This window comes from Vanessa tameamea, chromosome 9 (genome assembly GCF_037043105.1).
Source record: "Vanessa tameamea isolate UH-Manoa-2023 chromosome 9, ilVanTame1 primary haplotype, whole genome shotgun sequence".
Lineage (NCBI taxonomy): Eukaryota > Metazoa > Arthropoda > Insecta > Lepidoptera > Nymphalidae > Vanessa > Vanessa tameamea.
In genome coordinates this window covers 6,924,261-6,945,702 of record NC_087317.1, presented here as the reverse complement: position 1 = coordinate 6,945,702, position 21,442 = coordinate 6,924,261, and the positions used below count along the sequence as shown (strand labels likewise).

The window sequence follows — 21,442 nt, the reverse complement described above, 5'->3', positions numbered from 1 at the left end:
GGCGGGTGGCAGGAGAGGCACTGCAGCGGAGCGCAGTGGCGAGATGAGCGCGCCGCTGTCCGCGGCCGAGGCACTCTCAACTCTACTGTGGCAGCCTTACGATTGCCGTTCGCCGCCCCTCTTGCGCTCCCGCACCGATGGCGCTCTTGCAAGCGTGTACGTCGTCGGCGCGGGGGACGAAGCGCACACGCTCCAGTCGCCAAACGGCGGTCGTCATGCGCGCGCGTCGTACCGCGCGAATACTCCCCGTCACGAGATGCGGCTGCCAGTACCGGCGCCCGCTCCTCTGCGTAAATCGGACTCGGTCTCGGTGCGTGTGCCCGGCGAGCCGAGCCGATCAAACGTGTGCAATGTGAACATAGTGCAGGTGCAAGATGCACCACCAGGTCCCAACGTGAACAGTGAGGTGCAGACGGAGAGAGAAAGGAGTGTAGCGAGCGCGGAATGTCAGACAGAGGAGCCTGCGCGGCGGCGGCGAGCGCGGCGTGCGCGGGCGCCTCGCGTTCCCGATCTGCTAGAGAGTGTTCCGCCGCCGCCGTACAGCACGCTGCCACCGCCCATGCACCCGGTGCCGGTGGCTGTACCACCACCACCCACGCCCATCGTGGCGCCTCTTCCTCCACCAGTGCATCGGTTTCCGTTCCAACCTATACCTCTCAGGTGCAGTTTTTTATATAATAGTTCTTAGTATAAGCATTAATTATTGAAAAGATAATGAAAGAAAGTATTGATTCATCAGCGTCTACAAATCGGTCAAATATAATTCCACAATTCTCAAGTCTTGACACCTACACAAAAACAAAAGATTCTTCAAGTAGATACTAACACAATAACAATAGACCATAAATGTTCCCCCATTTATGGAGCGATCGACTGTAAATAGAAACGCCTCTTTATTTTGCTTAGTCGGTCATGTTAACATGCGGATTCGGAGAAAGGCAAGAAGTGATACATATGTTGCAGTACACATAAAATGTCATTTCGACAAAAGTAGTGAAATGATTTGCAATCTTTATGAATAGAACATAAATACTGAATAATGTAAACATAATGTTTAACATCTCTCTGTGCGTCTTCGTAGCAACGCCCGTTGAAGTCTTTTGTTTTTGTTGATCTATTCTTAATTTGCTATCGTATCGTTTGTTTATAAAACATTTCGATAATGTAATTTATGAAATATCATTTCGTTACGACATAATATAAATAATGTATAATTATTACGTTTGTACGACGCATACTTAAATAAAATATTATACTAACGAACCTGTTAACATTACGAATTCAAGTTGCGAACAGAAAGTCACGGTGAAAACAGGAGCAAAATCCGAGCCGACCTTGGCTATGAAAGCTACCGAATACGTGCGCAATCATTTTTGATGTATATGCAAACTACGTCAAAATAGAAAACAATAATTTTGGGTGAATAATATTAAAAATATTTGGGAGTTTTTCTGAAAAAATGGATTAAGTTTTTGTTCTAAATATCTTGTGTATCATATACCTACTTCGAATTCGTTATAGTTGACTGGACCTTGTTATGTACGACTATTGTCTAATAAACATATTTACCAAACAAGGCCATTCACCAGATGCTCTAGTAAAATTACAACATTTTAATGACTTGTGACGCATATTCATATCATCAATCATATTTCCTTACTCATTGAAGTAATTATATAAGTATATATATATATTGATTCAGTAGTTTTATCTGTTAGGCATTCCAAAAAAGTCACTTCAATTTGATAGTATAGATAGATTATCATAATATTTCAAAACAGTTACTTGGCGTTCTATCACAATATGTTTCAATTCGTAAATAAAAAAAATAGCAAAGCGTGCTAACATACTAATGATTTATCAGTGTAGTGGATCGTAAAGAAAAGAATGTGTCTGTAAATGTAGTAATGTACATAATTAAACAGGTTTAGTGAAGTGATAATGCAGCAAGCGGTAGTGGTCGGGACTGGTTTCAGAACACATGGTGGAAAGCGGCTTTTTAGAACATGGAGTGCATTCAGACCTAATTTTTCTTTCTTTTGATATTTTTAATACAGTAACAAAAAAATCAGACACACAAAAATAAAAGTAATACTAATTTAAAAATAATAAATAATTATTAATTTTTCCACAAAATAATTCTCCCTAGGAAATGCACTCATTTAAATTTCATTACGGTTCATCTAAAACGATTCATCGACCGAAAGATAAAAAAATCAGAACATAACATATTTTCAAGTTATATTAATCGAAAAGGCAATGATGTCTGTTATACCTGCACGTTATCATTATCAAAGCAAGTATCGTCGCGGATTAAAAGTATTGCTCCGAATAAGTGCGTGAGAACAGTGCGACACGACTCTACAAGTTTTTACTCTCGACTTTATTGAGCCGAGCGTCGACGTGGAAAGTAGCGCGGCCTTTTTACTCGGTTCACTTTAACAGATGTCAGGTTTTAAGTTGATACAGTATCCGTTGAAGGTTGTAGTAATAATATCAATACATAAAATAAACATTTAAGAACATTATTACGTTCGAATGTTAACACAAACAAAATCATGTTTTTTTTTGTTTATTTTAATAATATAATCATATATTTATTTATTGGATACTTTATAGTCAAATTAATTAATGGAACCATCCGGTTATTGTGTAGACAAAACTTGTTTTGTATATATAATTAACATTGTTTTGTTTAATTTGAAATTATTATTTTGAACAATAACTATGTAATATAATATAACTATATGTAATAAAATAATAATAATCCTGTACATTCTTCAAATGCAATAATTTAGTAACGTAACATGCCGCAAGTTTGTAATTTTATACGTGTTGGTTTGGTTAATCAGAGGACATTCTATAAAATAGGATTCGATTGTTAGCAAGAATACTGTGCTTCTTTCATGTCCCACTTAATGACGAGGTCCGTGTAGGTCGGTCTTGTGACACAGAAAACTTGATAGTCGGATGTGCAATGTGCATGTGTGCTTGTGTGTCGTACGGACAGTGCTTAAGCGCAAACGGCGTTTAAGTCCAATATTAACTTTTAACAGGTCAGTTATTATTACGGTTTATTGTATTTCTGTAATTATCTTTAAAGATAAATTTCTTAAAGATTCATAATTGAAATGTTCTTTATATACTGAAAAAATTCTGAATATTATTCATATATCATATGTACATATATATATATATATATATATATATATACATGTACAATGTACAAATCCGAGTAGATATAATATACAAAATGAATGTTCTCCTTATAAATTATATATACACATAAATTTTGATCCTGAAGCATATGAAATAAGATAGATTACAAGTGAATATTAACTAATAATATTATTTAATAAAAACTGTTCATGTACTCGATAAGACAGATCAAATATACGTAAACTTCTGTATTCATAGCCCTTTAGACTATAAGACTATTTAGTCTTAACTATCACAGTTGATGACAACATCAACTCATCAACATTCTACCTCATTGCATAGAATATTCCATCCATTATTGGTTTAGCTTATACTCAATTATTACATTGTCATCCGAGCAACATATACTTGCAAAGTTTCAAATCAATACGATTTGAACTAGGTAAAATCATCTTTCTTTATTTATTTATTATTTAAACAAACATACGTTAACTACTACGTTTTATGTGTAGGTTAGTTATGTACAAGTTTAGATAACGTGTAACGTAATGCTTCACGCTTATTAAATTTAAATTTTATATTGTTAAATAATACGGCTTATCTATTAATTATATCTATTTATATTTTATATTTATTAAGCCGCATATTAAATCTTAGTAGTATTTAGATTTTTGAAACGTATTATATACCTGGAGTTATGCACAATTAATTATTATTATTAGTGAGTGAGCAGATTTTGATTGACATAGCAGTTGTCACGAATAGGTGTATATTGGTATATATTCCGTGGTTAGAGTTTTTTCTAATTGTGTTTTGCGTAAGTATATACATATAAGAGATACTGTTTGAATTTCCTGATATTGATTTCAGGAATAATCATCAACATTAAAGGTTTTCTTTTCAAACGCAATTATAATCTTAGTTTAAAGAAGTGCGTAATAATTTATGAATTACAGCATTAGTAGTGTAAAATATAGCTGCGATATAATTTTCAACTATTTTACTTCTATTCAATTTAAATAAATAATTGAACTATTTTACACATTTATATCAGTTTTTGTGTATATATTTTAATCATTATGACTTCATATTTCGAAACATTATATGTCATAAGATAAGTAATGAATATTCTCTCGTGATAGAATATAATAGTAACAAAGGCTGTGTAATATTTTGCAAGATGCGCTAGCACACGTCAGTCAACAGTCTTGCCCTCGAAACGTTTTATCGGTCAATATCGCTGTTTTGCGCAACATCGTTTGTACAATTTTATAGCACATTCGACTCCATGTGAAGAAATCGAACTTTGATGTTCAGATAGCTTGTAAGTGGTATTTTGAATCAAATTTCTAACTAATTATTATTGCATGCATGTTAATGACACTTATATCAGTACTGATATTTAGTATATGTATATTAATCAATTAAAAAAGTATTAATTTCACTTGCCATGAAAGTCCTCGTTATAAAAACTGGATTTATTAATAATATTTTCTTTTTCTGGTAAATTGTCATTTAGTATATGTTCTTATTAAAATTTATAGCCTTCCAAAAATCCCGTTAAGTATATCGTCTGTTTGGAGCGCAAATCCAACGTTTATTTATCGAGACCGGTTCGTCATTCCATGTGCTTCTATTCCAAGACTCCACACTTCCTTGAATGCTAAATGTACAAATATACTCGCACCTCGGACGCTATTGGCTCGCTGCCAACATCCTAATGGTCGGGACTAGCGCCAAAGCCACCAGAAAATCTTCTATATCGGAAACTAAACTTGTATCTGAAGTGGATGGACTTGTTAAAAGTCGTTAATTTTAATTTTACAAACTGCTGTGCTTTTATGGGAACGCCCGTTATCAGTGTTTTAATATTTATAGTAATTAAGTTATTAGATTATAGTTCTTTTAATGCTTTTAATTTAATTTCACATTCTAAATACGAAAATGCGATTGGTGAATAACGTCGAACGTCTGGACGAATCCTATTAAAATTTAGCCTAAAAATCGTTTGTTTCCATAATTACCGGTACTTTACCTTTTTACTTAGTCATAAATACCAAATATTTCATAACTTTAATTTGCTAGAGTAGTTCTTGGTTGTTAGGCCTTTGTCAGTTAACCAATACTTTACTATACTGATTATACACCGACAAAACTTGTACATAGAATCATGTCCAAAAGATTTACCTATAGCAGCTTTATCTCTGAGACAGAGATATCTTCCAGGTTAGTGGAGCATAGAAAATAAGGGAGCTAGAGAGTGCTGTTTTATTAATTTTGAACGAAGTAGATGTTGACACGATAAGGATAAGTTGCTTCGAGATGAAGAGAGTACAACAGACGAATGGCTTGACCAACAATGGAATTGACAAAATCATTTTTTATTCAAGTAGGCTCAAAAGGACTTTTGAATCATTATGTTACAGTATTCCATTAAATGTAGAGATACCACCGGTTCGGTAAGTAAATTCCGCCGAGAAGAACGGACGAGAAACTCAGAAGGTACTCTTTTCAATTAGAGCATTATATAATGTCGAAAGGAGATGAATTTCTTAAATCATTCACATCAGAAGAAGAGTAAGTTCAAGATATGAATGTATATAAGTAATTGTCGGAGACATAAATTGGTAAAACTAACTAAAAGATTCTCAATAATTTATGAACGCTCCGAAAATTGGTATTCGCTTAATATCATCATAATTCTGTTTGTTTCTCGTATTGTGGTTAGGATTCGAGCATGAGATTGCACATGAGTCGTAATTCGAAGCCAATTACGAGTGCCCTGATCCTCGCGGCGCCGACAATCCAATTTGCGAGCATTGTCTGACTGTCCGCGGCACAAGTGCAATGCGAACCCTAAAACTGAATCCGAATATAAAATTTGCAGTTTTATGACTGTAGTTGCCATAGGTATTTACAAATCATCCGAATATAACAAAAATTAAATTTACGTCAAGTATAGAATAAGTAGTAATACTAAATAATAAAAAAATATTGTTTAAATAATCAATTACTAAAGGTATATCCTAGACTAGGAGTTTTGCAATTTTAATACATTACGATATTCTAATGCGGGTTGGCGGATGTGTTAGAACTTCTTAGGAGACAGATTTCCTAACGACGTTTCGCTTTACTGCAGCGCACCGGTTTAATTACAGACACAGATTAACAACTTGAATGGCGCAGGTACTTGTCCATTTTCAACCCACCTTTTGTTAAGATCCACTCCAGCTATCCACTGAACCTTTCTGCGATATCCCTACGTCTCGTAGTGCAACTTAAACAAATTATATTGTAACATTAAAAACCTCGCAATATTATATTCATATTACGCGTTTTGTGCCGCGTTGATGTACGTGGTTTTATTGATATTTAGTAATACAAGTGTATTACGCAAAGCAACGTTATTTTATGTTTCAATAAAAGCTTGTTTGTTCCTTGTGAAATAAATTGTAATTTATGTTTATATATACAAAACTAAACTCTTTTAATGGACACGTGGACCTACGTTTCATGTTGATGGTACTATTGTAAAAACCTTCACACACGTACCATTGTTGCTAAACTTTATTCAAATATACAATGTACCACTAAAATTAATTAATTATTTACAAATACTAATTATATATAGGACTAATCCCAATTTCAGAAAGCTCGTTTGAGCTTTACCTGAATGGTCATTGGACAATGGCAGTTCATGATGCGTTCGGTATTTATTTAGTTAATATGATTTCGCTCATCAGAAATTGCATTTCAGAAACTAATAATTGTAAACACACAAATTTGCCGTTAGGTACCGATCACTCCATAATATTACTAAAACCGGATGCTTGATACAAATGCTTTTATATGACTTTGATTGTTTCGTCATTTTAGTGTAGATTATAATGTTAATATGTATTATTAGAAACACACGTAATGTAATGTATGTAAATACATACATTAGTTTCTTTCAATTTTAGTTCGTCATTATTTGTTACAATTTGCGCGCCACTTATTGTATGTTGATGGTACTGCTACAGCTTCACGCTCGAGTCAACTTCGACTATACAATGTTTCAACTAAATTGGATGAACGATATGCGAATGCATAGAATACGAACAGAAACATGCACATATATAAATAACAAAAACATAAAATTCACGCACGCATGTCAATACTCAAATTTAAGGCGAATGAATGTAAAAAGTTTTATTTATATAATATGTTTAGTTTTATTTTCAGTAAGGCATTACAAAAAAACGTCTCCTCGTTTGCCATTATAGATGTATAAGAAGTAAGATTATTTGCAGTCAATGCGATCCCTACTGTGACATAAAATAGAACTACTATTCATTTTGCAAACTTACAGTAACTTTTTTTTTTAATCGACGGTCATTTAATTTATTTTTAGTATTTGATAAAAAAGAGACAACATCACGACATCAATGTGATATGTCTCCTGTACAATATTGCCAAGTGACCCTCATAAAGTATCAAAGAAGTCCAGTCTTGTCGTTTGAATCACTTTATGCAATCACTGTACTTGTTTCGTCGGGATTTTACCAGATAAGATCATTGCCGTTTGTAACTGTATATCATGTAGTTCTTTAGTACCACGATTATCTTATCTGTTGCAATTAAAGTTATTCTTAATATCCGGTTGCAATTTACCAGCTTATGTAATCTGTAGTTTATATTGCTTATTGTAGGTTACATTGTTGTATTTATTATTTAACTGACAATGTTTTAATGTTGATATATTCCAGTGGTTAGATCACGTGAAAGATATTTGAATGTCGCGACATCGAATTACATCGCATTTTTGAGTTTAATTCATCCTATTCTTAGCAGATAGAATAATGGTGGGGGAACCTAGATGAAAGATATTCTATATTCTGTAATAAAATCAAATACTTTCATTTAACAGAAGAGACATTCACCTAACATCATGTCTGCGGCAACGCTGAAAACGTATACGGCTCTTACTGTTTATGACTACTTTTATTTCTTATATTATGTTATAAGCGATCATCTGTATATCGGCGTGTTATTTGAAATAGTCTCCAATATAGATATAATGAGTAATCGCATTGAATTGATGAGGCGCCGTGTAGAGGTAATGACATATTTTGTAATTGAATTAATTAAGGTTAGTTTAATTTATGATCCAGTGATAGAAATGGATCGGATAATCTATTTTAGAGATAATTACAGAGTTCATTATTTAAAATAAATTATAAATGGAAAGCAAATTTCAGCTTCCATAAGTATTAAAATCTTTAGAAACAATATTAATCTACATTTTAATCAGTTTTTTGCTATCTGTTGGAGATTCCTAAGTATCATTATACAGTACTTATATACACGTGAAGATGATGCCATCCTCACCGATTTCAGATACGGCAGTCATTTGTACAGGATATGTAGAATATAGATAAGGTGCGCGAACAAAAGGTTTTACATACAATTTTCTAACTCCGAACTGCTAGAGATAATTTATTGATAACAAAATCAAATTTCTACATTTTAATGGCAATCAATGCACAACTTCGCATAGATTGAAATAAAAAAGTAAAAAGTCGGTAAAAAGTAGCGCAGGATTTCGTGCTCACTACTTCTCGCGGCGGCGGTGGTGCGGCCAAATCAATCGCACATTGACGCTTTCTAGAGCGTCCGCGTGGTCTCTAAATGTACTTACTTTGGCTTCGCCTAGCGTGTGCCGCACGCGAGACCTGCGGGGATAAAATTTGCGCTAGCACAAACACGTTAGATACATTTCGTGTAATGGATGGTATTACGTAAACTTGCTGTACACACTTCGCTTAAAAAAAACATAGTCGATCGGTTTGAAGTTTGAAGCCCATTGAAAGAACTTAAAAATGAGATGTTAATAAAAATAATATTAACACGCTATAACTTGTTTATTTTCTTTTTCTGTTATTTACATCTAGAGCGTTCAAGAAACTATTTTTGTCAAATTTTGCCCTCGATTGCATGTTTTAAAATTAAAAAAAATACATTGCGTCGAAATGATAACTTTTTGTAACCTGAATGAAGAAAATTTTTCACACACTTGCATTCGACGCGTGTTATATGTGCACACAAACAACGTTCTGTAAATTGCTTAAATTAATGCGTGATATTAATTAGATAAGCAATATTAAGTGTATCCCAGACATCCAATTACTGTGATCGATTCGTCGTAGATTATTTATTTTATATATGTAAATATAAAGTGTGTTGGCTTAAAGCTGAAACCGGCTTAGGATTTAATACTATGATAAAAGTTTATTACAACAAAAGTATTACAGTATAAAGTCGAACGTTGAAAAGTCGAAAACTTCGACTACTTGGTAAAATGGTTTGTTTTTTTTTACCTTCCCTTGCTAGCCCCAAAACGTCCATTATACTTTATTTCTCAATACAACCATTTTTGTAAATATTTTACCTGTGCTTGCCAAAAAAGTTTTATCTATTTTTAAAGGTTCATGCAAAAACTAGTATTCTAATAAAAGAAAATATAAAATAAATATATGTAAAAATATACCGCTTTTAGAAATAAGTAATACAAAGACTTATTTATTATGATTCTATTTGAAGTAAATAAAAACAATTAAAGAACTTAGTTAAATTGCAATTTCAAAACTAGTTTAATATTAGTATTGGATCGTAGCATTAAAACAAAAAATTTGTTGTTTTTTTAGAAATATTTATAATCGATTTTGTATTTAAATTAAAAATCAGGAGCTCGGTGTCGTGGTGATTTGCTATTTTAATGTAGCGACAAAGAAACGAAATCAATGCTGCCAGAAAATATCAACGAAACAAATTTCGTGTCTGGCAATAGCATTACTTTTAAGTGTGCATTGCTTATAAAATATTCCCTGTAATAATAGTTTGCGACACGCACAAGAAAATGTCTGTTTCATAGCATCGCTTGTAAAAATATCTTCGTGTCGTTGGCCTGTAACATGCGATATGGACATTACGTGAAAATAAAAGGGATTGTCGTCTTTAAAGCTTTCGTTTGCTTACAACATCTCTGAAAATAAGATACTTATGAATGTGGTAATTTTTATTTTCCTTAACTTACATAACCAGCGCTTCGATAAACACATAATAAGATTTTTTTAACGCGCTTGTCTAATTTTAAAATACATGAGCACATTTATCTCGGTGCCCGAATAAAACCCCGGGAACTTTTAGCTTGGAGAACCATACAAGCAGGCTAACCGTCGAGGCGTCACGGTAGCACGCGCAAGCGATTCTGTGATGCCTCCCGACGAGATTGAGTGGAAATCGTTGGTTTTGGTGGGTCTCACATAATCCTCCCCCCGCACTTAATGTAGGGAAAACTCATAAAAGCGTTTTTCCGGCGAGTTAAAAAAAAATCGTGCGATATTAAAATTAACTTCTGAATGGGTCGATTGGATAAAATTCATTACAGGTCCCGTATCTCCCTAAAACACAAACTTTATAAATTAGGTGCCCTTCAAATTTCAAATCTAGTTTAAAATGCCTTATATATGTAATGGAGATATTATGAAATAGCGTAAAAGATAAACAACAACAACAAATAATTACACCGTTAAATATTAGTTGTGTTAACGCTTAATGAACTTAGTTATTTGCGTTTGCATCGTGATTCCAGGTAATTCCTCTTAGACTGTATAATGTAAAACTTAAAAAAAAACTTTTTTAACTTAACTTATATTCAATTAACTGTACGAGAGATCGTTATAGTTTAATAAAATCGCAACTGTATACCGAACAATGCAATACATGAGATTACGTAATTCCAACAGGTTAATAGATACATGAATACTTGTACGTAACACACAATACTTTTGGTATTATTCAGTCAACAAATAGTATGTTACACAATAACATTTAACACTTTCGTTTGTTATCTAAGTAAGGTTCTTTAACAAAACCATACGAGTTTGTCATGGATTCCGACCGGATTACTAATGTAAAACATTTCAAGTGACCTCTTTATAACGTTATGAAATATATTTTTTCTTCTATTCTAAATCAACAATTGAATAAAGAACATATCATTTTTATAAAATTATCAGCTATCTATCTAGAAAAATAAAGGAGACTTTTTTGTAATGTAAAACTACAACAAACTGTAAAAGAGACTATTCAATTGGTTCTAATTGTTTTTGAAATTAGCGTATTCAACTATAAAAAAACTATCTTTTTTTTAATATACATAGATAAGCGAACGAGTGATTGGGCCACATATACAATGACGCTATAAGAAATATTAACCAGTCCTCACAACGCCAATACGCCAACCTTAAGAGCTAAAATTTTAACGTCCCTAGTGCCCTTAGTTACACTAGCTTACTCACTCTTTCAACCGGAATCCAACAATACTAAGTTTTGTTGCTTGGAGGAAGAATATACGATCAATGAGATAGTACTGAACCAGATCGGCCTACACAAAGCCCTACTAACTTTATAATTATCAGCGTGCATTTGTACGAGTAACGCTCGTATTTACAAGATGTCTCAGTGTGCGTGAGTCATCTCACGATAAAAATACAAATTAGATTATATTTCCTAATGCACGTCGATAATTTAACGTGCGCGCCTTTGTGAGTAGAAATACATGCATGACGGTCCTGGGTAAAAATATAAATAATATGTTTTTGCAAATATTTATGATAGTGATTAGTTTTCTTCATATATTTACCAATTGAAGAAATATTGATAATACTGCTACATGTGTAAAGGTTAAATTAAAAAGTGATAACTTCACATCACGAACACCTGGAATTGTTGGCGGATTTTCGACGTTAAATCACAACTCAATCGCCCAACTGCCACCCGTTGAGGCAATAATATGTTTCTATGCCTAATATTTACTATACATGAGAGATGATACGTAGATAATCAGATAAATTATAATCCAAGTCTACTTTACTTTAAGCTGTTTTATTTATAAGTATATTGATATTATTACGAGTGAATATATTCTGGTCACCTTCACCAGAGACACTGATGGTTCTGCAATAAGTATACATATATCCCTTTGTTGTTATGCTAGCTCACTTGCCCTTCAAACCAGACCACGACAGTACAAAGCACTGATCTTTTCGGTATCTTTAGGTAGTAACATAAGTACTTGATGGTAATCAAAATGGATCACCACATAACCAACCACCATATGAATATAAAGTTGATTTATGATTAATAATCAGTATAAGAATATCAAATAGATTTATAATTTTTGTAGTAGGTATCATGATATTTTATATAAATAGTTTTAACTTGACAACATTCAGTATATGATACTGGCAAGAATCCGGCTGCTTGATATTTAGATTTGTGACCTCGTTGAAACTATCCGAGCTCGCGCACTTTGCGTTGAAAATTGCATATTACTATATTCTTTAAAAATATGTACATAAAGTTCACAATAGTGTGTACCGAGGAGCCAAATACGACCAACGAGAACCGCTTCTCGAGCCGATTACAATTTGACGTGTGCAATTTGTACCTATTACGAAATGTATATTTCGTTTATGCACTTGCAATTCTTGCTAATGATCAATTGTTGAGACATATAACAGTTGTTGTTACCAGCACCATGTCCACGACCGTCTATTTATAACAGTATTATAATTGTTCAAGGTTATGTTTATATGCCAACATAATTCAACGTCGAAAGCCGGAACTTAGAACCTAATTCATAATGGTACTATATATGTATATTAGTTTAAATTTTCTATTTCTGAAATCCGAAGAAATATCAAAATAACTATGTATATAATTATATTTCACTTTATCTAAAGATTAATAAGTTTGCTGTACGAGGTTTTTTTAGATTTAATTGTCTTTTTTCGTTCAATTTTGAAACTCTCGTTTTATCTCGTCTAGGTATGAATTTTGCAATACTCCCTAAGTGCTTGGATACTTTATGAATTTTTTTAGAGATTATTATTTCCAACATCGTGCATAACTGTGATAATCATTCAATGTCAGTGAACATCTCACTAGTTTTGAATAAATATTTAGTGAAATAAAAATAAAATTGACTATTTAGACATTTAGGAGTAAACATTCTCCAGTCACAAACTATTTTTAAATCAAAGTAAATAGATGGATTGGCAAATGGCCCACCTGATGGTAAGTGGTCATCACCGCCCTTAGGCATAGCGCTGTAAGAAATATAAACCATTCTTCATCACCAAGACGCTGCCAGCGCTGGGAACTAACTTTATGCAATTGTAAAAAAATATATTAGGTGACTTTACGGTATTACACAATTACTGCGTGTTCCGTTTTAAAGGGTGAGTGGGTCAGTGTTATAACAGGTAAAAGCTTCATTAGATCTTATTTTCTATGGCAGACTGCGTATTGTCAGTAAATGTAATCACCTTACCAAGAAATTACCCAGTTGCCTGTCTCGAGCATCGTCCGTATTTAATATTAAAAAATAAATAAAGGAGGTTTATGGTAAAAAATATGAACGAAACTAAAGTAATTTCAACTTTCTGATGTTATATCTAGCAAAATAAGTTTCAAATTAAGCATTCTTTAATGAAGCTTAACCAAGTAAGACGTAATAAAATTAAATTCGTGTAATGGAATATTTAGCGTGGACTGGGATGAATGGCACGTGCATCTAGATATAGAATCGCTATTGAGTCGTTGCAATAAATCGTAAACGTTATACATCCGAGCTTCATAAAGAGCGACGAGTTCAAACGACATTATTCAGAATCCAATCGCTTTCCACTTTTAAGTCTAGTACAATATGATTTATATTTAAACGTTAATGGATTCTCTTCTTTCAACACAATATGCTAGTTTAAAAATATATTAAAAAAATAAAAATAGAATGTGTAATCTCGTTCAATGTTCTTATTATAAAATTATATTATATTATAATTTATATCGATATTATATAATAATATAAAATTTTGCTTTTAATATCTATATCCTATTCCAATGGAAATAGGAAAAAAGATAAACAAACCTTAGATTTACGTATTTCATGCGATTTGCTAATAACTCAGCTATGTCGTGCACTACTAAGAGTTTTTGATTAATATATCTTTATTTATAACACAACACTATTGCACTTAACTGCTTATTTCTATTTTAATTTTACTTCCAAAATTCTGATAACAGTCTCGTCGACGTTCAAAACGTAATTTTTTCGCAAATCCATAGTGTATATCATAGATCAAGTTCTCGACCAATGATATCGCGTCAATTTGCTGTCAAATGTTGTTTATTTAGCTTTTTTCCTGTTATTGTTGGAATAGGGTATACTTGTATTATTTAAACTTATAAATTAAACCAATAAACGTAAAATTGATACCAGACGATTCAGAACGTTTCAGAGTAGGTTTAAGTATATAACGATTATGTAAGTGACCGCGCTTCGCAGCTACCCCTCCACATTAAAATTTAGACTATTGACATGACAAGCGTGAATTTAAATTTGAAATATATTATTTATATCTAACCTAACACAACAAGATAGTTAAAAAATGTATAATTTCCATAATATTCAATCAAAAGGAAACGTTATATGTTATAAATTAAATTCATATTAGACAAATAATACTTATACCAGTCGTAATACAACTTTAATGTAGATATTGAATAGGGAAATGGAGGAGCGTTGCTGATAATTTATGTACTCACTCTATTAGTGCTTCACTGGCTTTTGTATACAATTGGAATATTATTGGGAACAAATCCTGTAATGGGAATGCATAAAACTAACGCATAAAAAAATTGACTTGTCACTCGTTTTTAATGAGATTTAATAACTGATTAGTTTAGTTTACTGTATTTAATTTAATATAAAATCAAATCAAACTAAAATCCCTTATTTAATATATAATAATTTAAATTAATTTATTTGTTCTCAAATTTAAAACTACAACCGCTTTGGAAAATAAGCTACCTTGACTTTCAAAATGGACTAGTTGATCATAATATTAATATGCGTTCAAACAAACAGACTCTTCAGCTCTATAACATTAGTACAGATAAATAATAGAATAAAATTAAAATATAAAAATAGGTTTCTATTGTTAAGACGAAGAAGGTTTTATATATTCTTTAAAGATTTAAAGAACATATAAAACCTTCCAATATAAACTCAAATTAATTTATTAGAGCATATTCTGTAACTTTTTAGGTACTTTTTTATTATCATACAAAAATCTGCCTTAAGTAAGTGTACAGGTATACTATACTATAAATGTAATACGTCATTGTATAAATATCAATGAAGTTTTATTATTGCCAGCAATTGCTTGATACGGCTTGTGGAAACTAAACACAGTATTCCCGAAACAGCCCTCCCATAGAGCATTGTACGACGCGCTTGATTTATGTTCATAATTATCTGCGGGGGACGAATTATCTAAATGTAATGTTTGGGGATACAAATTACGGCTATTGTTTCCCATTGAATATTTAACAATACACTTATTTATTTAATTACAAATTTTCCCACACGTATTTCTAATAACATATCAATAATTTATCATTTAATTTTTTTCGCTCACGTGAAACAGTCCTGGCTTAGCTTTCATATTATTTGCTACTCTTAATCTTCCTTTAGATTAATGCATGAATTACTGCTTTGGGTGTACTAGTACCTGCATTTCTAGGGTCAAATATTGAATATCTCAAATAAGTAAATTCTCAATCGAATCCGTGAAGTGTCCTCTCGCCGATAGTGTTGTATCGTAGTCCCGTCTGACTTTGATTGACAGTGTTTCTGTATTTACGGACACACTAGTGCACTTTAATATGTCCTACGTAATTGGCTAGGCTTTCTGATCGGCTTCAGTTGCCGAAACCCAGGCCACTGTTAGCTCAAATTTCTCCTTATTAATTATTATTAGATATTAACAGCTATTTTAAAGATGATCATTTATACATATTTATTATAATAACTAATTTAAAAAAAACCTTTAATGTTAGTTGTAAAGATTAGATATCAAATTTTTCTTTCACTAAAAATGTGGTGAAAACGTTTCAAAAGGAATTATAGCATCATTAGCAACGAGTGGGTAATATGCCGCGGGCGGAACATTCCTGTATCGATTGCTACTTAAACCGCAAGCGTTCGGAATTAATTAACTTTTGTGGATTTTAAATGTTCAAGTGTATTCAAGTTCAGAATTCAATTAACGAGTGAGTTTCATTGAAATCTAAATTATCTACCGGCATAAAGTCATTTAAATCTTTAACGTCTGATACGAAACAAATCTTTTTATATGTTTTTAGTAAACATTTAATATGTATTTTTCGGTAATATTGGTAATTGATATTATTAACTTTTAATAAATTTACTATTTTTAAGCAAACAAAATTAAAAAAAATGTATACCTTTATAATATTTAGTACTTTGTACTTCAAAGCGCTTAAATAGAAAACATAAATTTACGTTACAGATAAAGTTCGTAATAGTAGTAGACTAGGAGTTCATAAGCAGTGCAATTAGTTGAAGAATCCTTCATTCATGGCTTACGTTCTTGCAATTCGTAATCCTACTCCATCGTATGGTTTGACAAGACATTACAATATAATTATTTTGCAATTCAATTTAACCACCAAATTAATTTTCCAATAATATTAATCCTTTGCAATTAGCCAATGTTATTAAACGTCGATTCATTTATTTAAAATTATCTACAGTAATAATGACGGGCCAGCCAATTTAAAAAAAAAAAAATTATATGCACGGGAACAGTGTTAGTATACACAAGGTTAAGTAAAATAAAAAATAAAAAGATTAAGACGTCGCGTATTATATTATTTTTACGAGATATTTATTGAATGACTTATTTTGATAACATAAAAACAGTTCCTAAATAAGTTAATATATGTATTTTAAATAAATCAATGTTAGGTGACGTTTTGCGGGTTTCGGTATTGTATCCTTTGTATCCGTGAATGCCTCAAGCTACAAGATTTATTAGCGTTAGATAATTAAATCCAAACACTTTTCTCCTTTGCGTTATTTATTCATTATTGTCATGGCACCATAAATATTTGTTAACCGCCCAGAAATTATCACAATTCATAAAATATACATTTATTACAATATTTTGGTATATTTTATATTTCGTTTGAATGAATGAAACTATATGAAATATTAAAGTTAAAAACTACGTATGGCGAAACTGTACTGAATGCAATAACACCATTGCAACTGTACACAGTATCATAACAACGACGCGTCTTAAGCCGAGCAATAGAAAGTAGCTTGCCTTCTTTGCCATTCTTCATTCAACCAAACCGAACAGGTTACGGACTCGCTTAACACACACAAAGATCATAAGATACAATCTATAAACTTTGTACTCACACACGCAAACCGAAAGATACGAACTTGCGGGTACGCAGGTCAGCTCGACGCATCTTTTTTATACAAACTGGTTTTCGTGAGTATAACAAAGACTGAGTCAGAGCGGGGTGTTTTGTAAGAATTATAGAATGACTTTTTGTTCCATTTTCATTTAACTCAGTGGGTCGTTGAATTGATATTTTGCTTGGAAGTAATTGCTAGTAAGTATATATATATATATATTTGTAGTTTTTGTTTTAATTTGCTTATTATTGTACTACGATCTTCTCAAGAGGGTTCGGAGCATAAGTTCCTAGCTAATAAGCTTGGTGAAACAATACATCAAGCTTCTACAATGATAGAATAATGACAATTAACACAAATAAATTAAGCATTTGACAATTCAGTGTCGGATATACATATGTAGAATGTTTGTCAATTATTAAATTGCTCTAAACATAATGAATGTCGCACACGTAGGTAACAATTTAGTGACAACCTTTATATATTCCCTTACGTTACGATACAACAGCTAATAAATATATCGATAATTTAAACATCGGGAGCAGTGATTTATTGTATTGAAAACACGTGTGCCGTGGTCCGTATCTTTGACAAGGGCTTCTACCTGCTATAGATTTACCCTCGAAAGTTGAGACATAACAGAACCGTATTCAAAACGAGATTTCTCATTGAAGTTCGGTTGCCTGCCTAATTAGTTTCCCGATCGAGGTGTGACCTATATTACAGTGTTAATTACACTTTGAAAACTATTGCATCGGTTCGATTTTACAATGCATATTTAATGGCTTTTCAGACTATACCGGAATATTTTATAATTACAACGATCTAGAGAAGAGTAAGTTCATTTATTAATTAATAAAGGTTGTGAAACTTTATAAATACTGAAATAAGTTTTATTATAAAAATAAAATTAATAAGCAACTTGATTATATATATTTGTGTATATAAATATAACATGTGAAATGATTGTAATATCGATTTGTAAAGGTCTAGGTTAAGCATTTGTGACATTCAAAGGAATCCTTCCTAAACTTGATTTGTATCATCTTTGTCCGTTCACGTTATTGTATCGTATCCCCAATCTCGGATATTTATTGTGTAATCACAATGCTCGTCTACCTGGTATTTATGAAACCGTGCGGATGATACCTAATATTGTATGTAGGATATTTTTTCTTTTGTAAATTTTGTCCTTTGAGTTTGTCATGAAATAAATAAAATGTATTTCTGTAACATTAAAGTAAGCAACAAATAATTCAAATAACTTTGAAACAAAGTCTTAGCCTATGTTATACTATAATAAATTTGATTACACCTTTATTAAAGAAATTTTATAAATTCTTTTAAACTTAGCTTCACGTTGCTGACATATGTTTATAAGCAATAAAACATACTTCGATGAACTTCTTTTCCTTTCATATTTTGTACTAAAACGTATGATAGAAAGAGATGGATGATGTAAGCACAAAATGACTCGTGGGAAACGATGGTAACAAGGTTTCTGTCCTTCCTTTCGCTAGCCTTTGATTAGCCTTTGTTCTCTGGATGCGTATATTTTCGTTTTGTGAATGTAACATAATATTCACGTCACGTATTGTACACGATTTGGACATATACTTATATACCTAATACACGCATATAAAATATACAATTTAAAAATAAATTGCAATTATTCAATTAATTCTAGCTGACACGTGTTAATTAGCAGCACTAACGTCAAACAACGATCAAAAGTTATAAATCGCATAATATAATATTTTATGTAATACAAACCTCGAAAATGCGAATATAATTTTTATATAAACTAATATATAATAATAATTAATTATGATATAACAAAAAAAGTAATTTGTTATGTAAATAGTTGTTAGTTTATTTCATAATAAGTTAGTGAATAGATGGGCTTTACATTGCGTGACGAACACGCGTCGCTGGCCTTAAAGCATTCGCTGTAGCGATATTATTACTTTATTCAAAGAAAAGTTAAATTAAAGAGTCTAAATCTCCCTTTTATCAGAATGGAAATTAAAAGAATATTCATATTCTTCTTAGATAAAAGATTAAAGATTGCTGGATAGTATACAAAGCCATGATCTGGCTGATAGAATAAGGTCATCCCAAGTCAAGCCTTAGATATTGTAAGAGCCGGGTAAGGGATTTTCTGTATTAATCTAACCCATTAATAAAACGGGTTAGGGATTTAATAATCCGTATGTTAGTGGGAAACCATCTAAATCCCGAAAGAATTCCCCAGGAGGATTGGTGTCAGGCAGGCAGCCCTGAAATTTGTAAAATTATATTTTTTGTATGTCGATATTATATATTATAATTATGTTATATATATTAGTCCAGTCATTACGTCGGGAAAATGGTGAGAAATGCCAATTAACCGTGTGCCTTGTGCAATTTCCACTTTTTTGGTCGACAATTGCAAGTTAAGCTATTCTAGCCCCCCCCCCCCTCCAGGTAATATACAAAATTTGGCTTTCTCGGTTCATTTCCATCTACAAATGTATGTATGTATTGTCTGGACTATACAGTGAAAGATGATGACGATTGTAAGATAGTATATGACATAAACAATTCAAACGGCTTAAACTATTTATCTGAAACATTTCGATGAAGACATTTTTATGATAATGGCTTATAAAAACTAATACATTTTTAAGAAGTTCCATTACGCCAATAATTATGTCGCCATACATCATTGTCATGATATGAATAAATGAAATGGTTATAAATACATGAACTTCATTAAAGGCATATATTTTGTTCATCAAAATATATGCCTTTAAAGGTACAAAAAAAAATTTCTCCAACGACTTTGTATAATAGACGAGGTTTACTATAAGATGGCTCAATTCCTTCTTACTTTTTCAAGTATAAAGAGATTGTAGTTACTTAACACTAAGGCTTGATATTGTTTTATTTTTATATAAAAACGTCAGAACTTGACGCTATAATCATAAAAAAAATCGTATGTTAAAATTCAATATCCAACTGTTCGGTGACAATTTTAGAATAAGTTTTTCAACTTTTAATAGAAGTACCGATGCGCACCGATCCGGAAAGTCTGGCACCGCCAAGTGCCAATACGCAACCAAACTCTTCCGCATTGTCTTCGTACCCTTTGCATATATTTTCATACATTTTGACACATAAACTCGTTTCACATGCTGAATAAATAAACACCTAATCCGTTACAAACTTTCGTGATGTCGACTGGTCTTATAAAATGTTTACAATGTAGATTCTGAACATTTTTCATACAAGTACTAAGGAAATAGTTTCCATTCACAAATGTCTGCTAAGGGCTAACTATCTAAAAGCTCGGTAGCAAATATTGTGCAACAGTGCGATTCAAAGGCTGCAAACTGTCCGCTTACCCGCATCCGATGTCGTACAGTCAATGAACTCTTTATACCGTATTTATGCTCGTAGTAGCGATCATTACGTGCTTAATTCGTTTTACTTACATTTGTAATTACGCTTGCAGTAAATGACTCCAAATTTACATTTAAATTTTAACGCGTACTGTTCACTGTTACATTTTTACAGTCGATTAAAACACGACCAACAGTATGTTACTAACAAGATTGTTGCCTCGATGTCTCACGTTCACATCATCGTAATTTGTATTAACATTTCAAACTGTCACTTTTATTTTTAAAATGATAAATATAAATACATATATATGTTGGAATATGAATGATCGCAAAGAATTTCTCATTATTCAATTTAAAATGCCCTTAAATAATTACATTAAAAAATTGCGATTTAATTATAATTCATTTTCTCGTCGCTATGGTAACCAAAAATGTTAGGTGTGTAATCAGAGCAGTTGATTGGTGTAATCATCGAGCATGGTCGAGAAAGAAAGGTAATAAAATGGAGGTGGATGATCGACTTGGATAATTGGAGTTGTGTGTTTCGAGGTACCTA

General features: G+C 32.1%; 1 protein-coding gene across 1 annotated transcript in view; it reads left to right on the top strand.

Moving 5' to 3' along the window:
- Positions 1–28: 28 nt before the first annotated feature.
- Positions 29–21,442, top strand: part of LOC113394998 (uncharacterized) — an 82,664-nt gene continuing 61,250 nt past the window's right edge. Inside the window, exon 1 of the mRNA XM_026632505.2 lies at positions 29–660. Coding sequence (XP_026488290.1) covers positions 44–660 — 617 coding nt within the window. The 5' untranslated portion in view covers positions 29–43. The remainder of the gene's footprint in view (positions 661–21,442) is intronic.